Genomic DNA, 8,931 nt, shown 5'->3' on the forward strand with positions numbered 1-8,931 from the left:
ATCAGCGGCTCAGCAATAGATGACTCACTCGGGACCCTGGGCCAAGGCAAACACAGCGGGAGGAGGAGAAGGAGGTTTCCGAGGCTGCTCTTGGCTTTAGCCACCGCCTCAGTTGCTGGATCCCCCAATCTCCAGAGGCCCCCATTCTTTTTTGACCCCCGCCCTCCAGGGCCCCAGTGTCCTTCCCAGATAGATCCTGCTACACCCTCCATCCCTATGATGGGAAGGCAGCCCTCCACTCTTCTCATCAAGGAGCAGGGGGATCAGCTTGTTCCCACTCCCTCCCTGAAGTAATGACAGCCCCTCACTTTCCCCTCTAGTCATGGCCCCAACCCTTGTCAAGGTCTCTCTGGTTCCCGCCCCTCCCCTTTCCTGGAGCTGGCCGCGTGCTTGGGATATTAGGCAATGGGTGTGTACCCACAGCCCTCTCCAGGCCCCGCCTGCCCCACCACCCTCAGCGGCCTGCCTGCGGGTCAGTGCTCAGGCCAGCCGGTCGGGCTGAGGGCACTGGGGGCCAGCTCAGGCCACCCAGTCTGCCTGCCTTTGGCCTCCTGTCCCAGAGCTAGGCTTCTGCAGGAAGAGAGACCAGCTGTATGGGTTTTTGGATTTGGGGCAGGCTAACTTGTGGAGCCCTGGAGTCACTGAGAAGTTGCAATTGATGGTTCTGACCCTGGCTCTTCCTTGGCATCTGACTATATTGCAGCCTGACAAGGACCGAACCAGAAGATACAATCCAAAACCTGAGGGGGTCTCAGAGACACATGCCCAAGTGATCCCCATGGGAGAAGAGGGGACTAGGACACCTCATTCCCCTCCTCCAGGGACCTGTGTGGATTTCTAGGCTGACATGCCGGAAGAAGGATGAAGACACTGGCAAGAATCACCAAATCCAGGTGTAAGGATGAAAGCTACTGGGATAGGTCTTGTGGATTCTGATGGCCTCAAAAGCCACACTTGGTTTGGTTCTTGGCCCCTAAACAGGAAGGAGAGGCAAGAGCGCTAGGATACCTTCTCCCCCCACCTCCCTCAGGTGGGAACGCAGAAAAAAAAGCAACCCTCTGTGGTCACAGCTGTCCATTGGCAGGAACCATAGCGTTCATACCTCTCCAGCTTGCTCAGGCCTGGCACATAACGGTGATCAATAAATATCCCACCAGATAAAAATCTCTGATCTCTCCAGACTGCTCTGCCTCCTAGACAGCAGTGTCCCCTGCAGCACGGGCCAGGACTCCAGAAGCGCAGGCTGGAGGCTGGCTGCTCAGCAGAGCTGCATGGCCACCACCAAGGAAGAGATGACTGTGGATGTGGGTTTCAGCCCCGTGGCTCTGCTTCCCTGGGGGGCCTGTCTCTGAGTCAGCGTGCCAGCCTTGGGATCGAAGGGCCAGCCGTTCCTTGGGCTGCGGTCTGGCAGGGGCAGGGGGGGCGGCTGGGAAGCCTGGGGCCCCTCTCTGGCAAAAATAGCCCACAGTGGTTAGAGCTGGGAGGGTGAGTCAGGCAAGAGTGCAGTGGCACCTAACCCCTTCACTGCCACTGGAGCTCCCTAAGGTAGCTTGCTTTGCCTGTGCACCCCAAGATCAGGCTCTTTCCCTGGCTGTCCTAGGGCTGGGCTAAGTTTGGGGTCCTTAGGTCCTCCTCATTTCATGTGAAGCAAGTCTATGAGCCTGGAGCAGGAATATGGGCCACCCAGAGTGCAGACCTGGGATCCTGGGAAGGGCAGGAGACCTCTGGACAAGGATGCCTGCAAGCTAAGGGAAGCACGGGGCAGGCTGAAGATCTTTGGGGCTACAGGAGCCTCTGCTGGGACCAAACTCTGAGACCAAAGCTGACCCCTCCCAAGGGGCAGGCGCAAAGCTCGGAGGTGGGTGGAAGCCCAGCCACCCAGAAGGGAGCTTCTCCCGCTGGCTCCCAGTGCCCCGTGGTGCGCTCTTGCTGAGGGCTCTACAGGAAACTGTCCGACGAGAGAAGTTAGTTCTCAGTTCTGTCTTCGTCTTGTCAAAGGCATCCTCCAGCCATCCAGCGCTCTGTGGGGAAACTGAGGCAAAGAAAAATGACCACTTGGAACCTGGGTCCCGGCTCTCTAGTCTGGGTCAGCGCACCCTCCTTGCAGCTTTGGCGACTCCAGAGCAGGTGAGAGGAACTCTGGCCACCTCCCCCTTCAGTGGGGCAGAGCCTGAACCCGGGCGTCGGGGGAGAGGGTGTGTGTGTAGGCTGGGAGGAGGGGGAGCGACTGCGCTCCCCGGGTCAAGGCGGGGGGTGCCAGGAGCGGGGTGGGGATGCCCCAGGCTCAGGGAGGGGCCGCAGCTCTGTCAGCCGTGGCAGAGCCGCCCCGGGAGCTCCGCTCGAGTAGAGCCAGAGTCCCCAGCTCCTCGCTCGCCCTCTTCGCTAGCTTTCTCGATCACTCCCTCCCTTCCTCCCTCCCTTCTTCCCGGCGGCCGCGGCGGCGCTGGGAAAGCGGCGAAGAGGAGTGGCCCTGCCCTGGAAGAATGCGGCTCCGCCGAGGGGGCAGAACCCGACGCATTCTCCCCACGGTTTGAGCAGCCCGAGTCCAGGCGCCCGGACCCCGCCGGCCGTGGACCCCGCACCGGAGCCGCTGGAGGTAATCGGAACCGGGAGAGCGGGGAGGGCGGGGAGGGCAGGGACGCGCACGCCGGGACCAGACAGGCACACGGGTAGTCAGACACGCATCCGCCCACGGGGGCGCAGAGATGCAGAGAGAGCCAGAGATATTGCCGGAGATAAAGAGCCAGCGAATAAAGGAGTGCCCCCAGATTTGAACGCGATAGCGCAGGGGTGGGGACTGAGGTTGGGACCTGTGAGGACCGGAGGGGCGACGCTGGGAGGCAGGAACCAGTCGTTGGGGCGGACGAGGAAGGGGACTCAGCCTGCACCGCGCGCTCCCTTTCGGGCCGGAACAGGTCCCCTGCCCGTCGTGGCCGCACCTGGAGGCTCCCTTCCTTCCCCGCTGGTGGAGCCGGTGGGGAGCCCGTTCCTCCGCCCTTCTTACCGAGCTGCCTGCCCTCGACGGCACCTGGAGGCGACCCTCTCCCCACCCCCACCCGCCGGCTGTAGGTGGCGGGGAACCCCCTCCCAATCCCGCCTCCCAGCTCTGGGAGGGCGTGAGGCTGCGTTGGGCGGGAGAAGCGAGTCGTGGGGCCCTGGAAGAGGGAGCGGTGGGCGAGGCGGTGGAGCGGTGTCTGTGAGTCTGTGTGTCTGCATGTGACTGTGCGTGTGTCTGTGCGCCTGGCATTGTGTGTGGGTGGGTCCCTCCTGGGCGCTCGAGTAAGTCCCAGCTGCGAAGCCTCGACTCTTCCTCCAGGGCCCAGAGCCTGGGACTCAGGGGGTGATTCTTACTGTGTCGTTTGGGGAGAGACGAGAAGGGCCAGTGGGGTGACACTGGTGAGTGAAGAGCTCGAAGTTGGGCATCCTGGGGGGGGGGGGCAGGCGAGCCACTGCCCCAGGGCCCTCCTTGAGCCCCCCTGCCCCGCAGTCCCTGACCGGTCTGCCCACCGGGGCCTTCGGGCCCGGGCGTCGACATGCGGGAGCAGCCCCGGCCGCGGCCTCCGCCCTGGGGCCTCGCGGGCCTTCTGGTCCTGGCGCTCTGCAGTCGGTGAGCACCCAGCCCCACCCCACCCACCTCACGGCCGGGTGGAAGCGCCGCCCCGGCGGGCGGGAGGGCTCGGAGGGGGCGCGAGGCCTGGACCACAGACCCAGCGACGCCTTCTCGCTTCCCAGGGCTCTGAGCAATGAGATCCTGGGCCTGAAGCTGCCCGGCGAGCCGCCGCTGACCGCCAACACCGTGTGCTTGACGCTGTCCGGCCTGAGCAAGCGGCAGCTGGGGCTGTGCCTGCGCAGCCCCGACGTGACCGCGTCCGCGCTGCAGGGCCTGCACATCGCGGTCCACGAGTGTCAGCACCAGCTGCGCGACCAGCGCTGGAACTGCTCGGCGCTCGAGGGTGGCGGCCGCCTGCCGCACCACAGCGCCATCCTCAAGCGCGGTGAGCCCGGCGGGGCCGGGGCTGGGGGGCCGGCCCAGGGGAGAGGAGGCGGGAAGGGACCGGTTCACGACTCGGGAGGGGCCTCTCCGGGAATTCCCCCGACAGCCTCGAGGAGCTGGGTTTGGCCACCCGTCTGGGCCCCTGCGCTTCTGGCTTCCACCTGCTCGCTGCGGGCAAGGCAGCTGGGTCCGTGTTCCCCTACTCTAAGCCCCCCCCCCCCTTCCTGCTTACACCCTGCTGGATCTGGGTTGCACCTGTGAGCGAGATGCCCCCAGCCCTGGAAGCTTCAAACGCCCCCCATTCACGCCCCCAATTTCACCCTCCTCCCTCTCAGAGGGACAAGCCCAGGCTGGTGTCCCCAGAACCTCAGTGGAGGAGGGGGGCCGCCCCCAACCGTTTAAGGGTTAAATCTACTCTCCTAATTGCTGGGGTTCCCAGGAGCTGAGACTGGGAACAAAGACCCTGATGGCTTTGAAGCAGGGGAGCAGCCCCCCTCCTCTGTGCTGTGGGGGCCCCAGGTGGCTCTCACCTGAGCAGGTGAAGAACTGGCTGGAGGGGTGGAGAACAGGTCACTGCCGGCCTGGTCTGGGAAGCATCAATGCCTCTCGCCAGGCCATGCTCGAGTTTACACCTAGGAAGAGTAAAGATCCACCCTGGGCTCAGCTTAAGGCTGGGGGCAGTACTTCGGGGACTACAGGGTTAATAGGCAGCTGCCATCTGCGGGGGAATTCCCAAGACGTGTGCAAACAGCTTCACCCCTGGAGGGCTGGGGTTGGGGGGGACCAGGAGGTTGAGCCAGGAGCCCTGCATCCTGAGGTGGGCAAGGCCTGGCCCCTAAGGAGCTGCTGTCTCTCAGGGTTCCAGGGAGCCCCTGCCTAAAAGGAAGTGAGGGATCCCCTCTTTCTTCACAGGACGTGTTGTAGGGGGAAGGCTTTGATGCCCAAATGAGAAGCATATCTACCTGAGGCTGGGGAAGGCTTGTCATCCTGAGCCTCTGTGACCCCAAAAACAAAAACAAAGGAGCCAACGTTTTAAGAGGGCCTTAGGGAAATCACCCCCACCTCTCTCCCCTTCCCAGCATTTTATAGAGTAATAGCAGGTTAGGATAAACTTAAAGAGCAGCCTTAAGGACAAATATAAAACTAGAAACTGGAAAGGTGAAGGACAGCGCCACAGCTACAGTGCTTTGGAGGTTTGGGGGTGGTAGAGGGTAGGTTGGTTAAAATGCTGATTAAAATAACCCCGAAGAAGAAAAAAAACGAACCCCTATTGCCTGTGCTTCCACCCCACCCAAGCTCCCTGCAGGGCTGGGGAATTTCTAAGGCTTTCAGATGTAGAACTCAGTGAACACATCTTCAAAGACCACGGGGACTCCCTTTTAGTCGTCTCCCAACCCAGGGGTCTTTCCCTCTAGGCTAGCTCTTTCATCCACACCTGAAAATCCCAGACTTACAGAGCAAGAAGGGGCCTCATCCTCTCAATTTATAGATGAGGAAACCGAGGCTCTGCGCTTTCAGTTCCCCCTTTTCTTCTAGGATTTCCCCCCAAATTACTCAGCTAGTAACGGCAGGGTCAGGATTCAGTTAGGAATTTCTGGAATTGGAGGATGGCTGTTTATTTCCCTCTACCTCCCTGCTCTCAGCTGCCTGTCAACCTTACCCTCACCGTCACACCCTTTTATCCCCAGGTTTCCGTGAGAGTGCCTTTTCCTTCTCCATGCTGGCTGCTGGCGTCATGCACGCGGTAGCTACAGCCTGCAGCCTGGGCAAGCTGGTGAGCTGCGGCTGTGGCTGGAAGGGGAGTGGCGAGCAGGATCGGCTGAGGGCCAAACTGCTGCAGCTGCAGGCACTGTCCCGGGGCAAAAGTTTTCCCCACTCCCTGCCTAGCCCGGGTCCTGGCCCAGGCCCCAGCCCCAGCCCCAGCCCCCAGGACACATGGGAATGGGGTGGCTGTAACCATGACATGGACTTTGGAGAGAAGTTCTCTCGGGATTTCTTGGATTCCAGGGAAGCTCCCCGGGACATCCAGGCACGGATGCGAATCCACAACAACAGGGTGGGGCGACAGGTACGTGTGCAAATTGTCCTGGGTCTCTCGCTTTCCGGCCTGGCCCCAGTTTGAGAGGCATAGCAGAGTAAGAGGATGAGATATGATGAGTGATTGTCACCATCCGGGTAGCCCTGAGCAAGTGACTTAACCTCCGTTTTGCATATGTAAAAAGAGTCTAAGGATACCTGCCTTACAATGTCATTAAGAGAGAGCTAGTAAATAGAGCCCCCAGCAGAGTCCCTCGTCCTTGACAGGTGCTTGTTACATGATAGCTATTATTACAGCTTTCCTCCCTATGGAATTTCGGGGTGCTCTGGGCCCAGACTCCCCATTTTAGCAGCGCTCACTCTGGAAAGAGCACTGGAGTGGGAGTCAGGACAACTGGACTTATCCAGCTAGTGACTGAAGATAGGCAAATCCCTCTGCTCTGGCTTCAGTTCTCCAACCATACAATGAGGGAGTTGGGCTATCAACCAGCTTATTTTTCTTCTGATATTCCACAATCATTTGGTCATTCTTGCCTCTATTTGTCCCTCCTTTTGCCTCCCTGTTCCCTCCCCTCTTCTGTGTCTCTGTGCTCTATCCATTTACTGCCCTTTCCTTCACCTCTCCCCCCTCTGATGCTCTAGGTGGTAACTGAAAACCTAAAACGGAAATGCAAGTGTCATGGCACTTCAGGCAGCTGCCAGTTCAAGACCTGCTGGAGGGCAGCCCCAGAATTCCGGGCAGTGGGGGCAGCATTAAAGGAGCGACTGGGCAGGGCCATCTTCATTGATACCCACAACCGCAACTCCGGAGCCTTCCAGCCCCGCCTGCGTCCCCGCCGCCTCTCAGGAGAGCTGGTTTACTTTGAGAAGTCTCCTGATTTCTGTGAGCGAGACCCCACTGTGGGCTCCCCAGGCACGCGTGGCCGGGCCTGCAACAAGACCAGCCGCCTGCTGGATGGCTGTGGCAGCCTGTGTTGTGGCCGTGGGCACAACGTGCTCCGGCAGACGAGAGTTGAGCGCTGTCATTGCCGTTTCCACTGGTGCTGCTATGTGCTGTGTGATGAGTGCAAGGTCACAGAGTGGGTCAACGTGTGTAAGTGAGGGTCAGCCTCACAGCAGGCTGGGGAAGGGGAGGGGCGCCTTTTCAGCCTTTTGCTCTAATTTCTGTCCACGGTCAATCTTGGCCCCTGGAAGTTCAAAGTATCTACCTGGAAACACCTTTGGGCATGGGGTGCGGGTCAGGTGGAATCTGTCATGTGTGGCCTTCTCCCCCACAGTTGAAAGGCCTTGGAGGGGGGGAAAATGTCACCCCTCTTTTACTCCTTAAACACCTGGATGGGCTAAGATGAAATGCACTGTATTGTCCCCCTCTCCCCAACCCTGGGCCTTTAACTCGGATTCATACTCCTTTCAACTGGGGAGTCCCTATAGTTTGACCACTCTTCTCCTTTGAGGGCTAGCCCCAGGCATTGTGTAGAGCCATGAGACCTATATCCAGAAAGAAACCACTCACTCTCTTTGCTGTTCATGAACTCCTCTACTGCAGCCTGAGGCCCCTCTTGTGGGGTAATGGGAAACAGTGGTAGAGAGGTTTTTCTTAGGGATGGAACAGAGTGCTGAGGGGGGATGCTCTCCCCTAAGTTCTCAGAGTCATCTGTCCAGGCCCTTAGGGAAGCTGTCTGCCCGCCACCCCCCCCCCATTCAGATGTTAAAGGGGAGCCTCCAAAGGAAGAGTTTTACCTACAACTTTCTGAGCCTCTCTTTCTTTCTTTAGCAGGAGGGGTGGGAATGGATAATTTATTGTACTGAGATTTGTTCTTGGTTCCTGTTTATAACTAAAATAAATTAAGTTACTGGACTGGTGGATGCAGATGGTGATATTTCTGTCCACACTTGGGATCCCAGTCCATGGCTTCTTTTCCAGGTGAATTCTCCTACCCTACTACACTCAATGACTTTATCTATGTGTAGCCTGCTGGTCCCACAGAGGATTTGAAATGGGCCTCAGTGAATTAGTTGGCAACTCTTAATGTGGGACCTAATTATAGGCTTTATTTATTCTCTACGTGCCTCAACTCCAGGGATTGCCTCAATCACTGCCCTAGAACAAGGACTAGCTGCCCCCCCCCCCGAAAAGGTCTTGATAGTAAATATATTAGGTTTGTGGGTTTTGTCACAACTACTCAACCCTGCAATAATTACTCAGCTCTGTTGTTGTAGATCAAAAGCAGCCATAGACCATACATAAACAAAAAGATTCCAACACAATTCACACAAACAGACTGCAGGACCAGATTTGGTCCTCTGGCTATAGTTTGTTGACCCCTGCCCCACACTTTGAGGTCACCTCTGTGTTGGGGTTTTCTTTGTTATATATATAAATATATTTTTATTGATTTCAGAGAGGAAGGGAGAGGGAGAGAGAGATGGAAACATCAGAGATGAGAATCATTGATTGGCTGCCTCTTGCATGCCCCACACAGGGGATCGAGCCCGTAACCCAGGCATGTGCCCTTGCCTGGAATCGAACCTGGGACCCTTTATTCTGCAGGCTGATGCTCTATCCACTGAGCCAAACCGGCTAGGGCATGTTTTGGGGTTTTCAAGTCCTGAAGGTATCTCATTGTTGAACCTGCACCCAAAAGAGCAGGTGCTTTTCTCTCTGGCTCCAAATCAGAGAACTTGGGAGGTAGATACAAGATTAATGGGAAACATATAAAAGGGATTCCTGTGCTCAAAAGGGAATTTTTTTTTTGCTCTGGAAACCAGCAACACCAGCATGCCCTCCCACTGAATTATTTGCATATATATTTTGTCCTTCCTTATTCAGAGCTCTTCTGCATTTAATTTTAATCTTAGTGAAATAATTCCTTTATCTTTTAGAAGAAACCATAACTAGG

General features: G+C 57.7%; 1 protein-coding gene across 3 annotated transcripts; it reads left to right on the forward strand.

Annotated features, from left to right (window-relative positions):
• Nucleotides 1-783: 783 nt before the first annotated feature.
• WNT10B (wingless-type MMTV integration site family, member 10B) lies at nucleotides 784-7,895 on the forward strand. Of its 3 annotated transcripts, none has more exons than XM_014548643.1 (7): nucleotides 784-2,127; nucleotides 2,387-2,596; nucleotides 3,317-3,396; nucleotides 3,488-3,607; nucleotides 3,733-3,995; nucleotides 5,683-6,062; nucleotides 6,674-7,895. In XM_014548643.1, exons 4-7 carry the CDS (start codon nucleotides 3,534-3,536, stop codon nucleotides 7,130-7,132), a joined length of 1,176 nt encoding a protein of 391 aa, XP_014404129.1. In that variant the 5' UTR covers nucleotides 784-2,127; nucleotides 2,387-2,596; nucleotides 3,317-3,396; nucleotides 3,488-3,533; the 3' UTR covers nucleotides 7,133-7,895. The 3 variants fall into 3 exon arrangements, with proteins under 3 accessions (XP_014404129.1, XP_014404128.1, XP_005877410.1); XM_014548642.1 differs by lacking the exon at nucleotides 3,317-3,396 and having other exon boundaries at nucleotides 784-895; nucleotides 1,999-2,127; XM_005877348.2 differs by lacking the exon at nucleotides 3,317-3,396 and having other exon boundaries at nucleotides 2,453-2,596.
• Nucleotides 7,896-8,931: the final 1,036 nt, after the last annotated feature.

Source organism: Myotis brandtii, unplaced genomic scaffold (genome assembly GCF_000412655.1).
Source record: "Myotis brandtii unplaced genomic scaffold, ASM41265v1 scaffold517, whole genome shotgun sequence".
NCBI lineage: Eukaryota > Metazoa > Chordata > Mammalia > Chiroptera > Vespertilionidae > Myotis > Myotis brandtii.

What these genes read in the sequence shown, in the direction of transcription:
- WNT10B (XM_014548643.1), top strand. Translation starts at nt 3,534, where the DNA reads ATGCGGGAGCAGCCCCGGCCGCGGCCTCCGCCCTGGGGCCTCGCGGGC. An exon ending in CAGCGCCATCCTCAAGCGCG is followed by an intron (nt 3,996 to 5,682) that starts GTGAGCCCGGCG and finishes TTTTATCCCCAG; the next exon opens with GTTTCCGTGAGAGTGCCTTT. An exon ending in ACAACAGGGTGGGGCGACAG is followed by an intron (nt 6,063 to 6,673) that starts GTACGTGTGCAA and finishes CTGATGCTCTAG; the next exon opens with GTGGTAACTGAAAACCTAAA.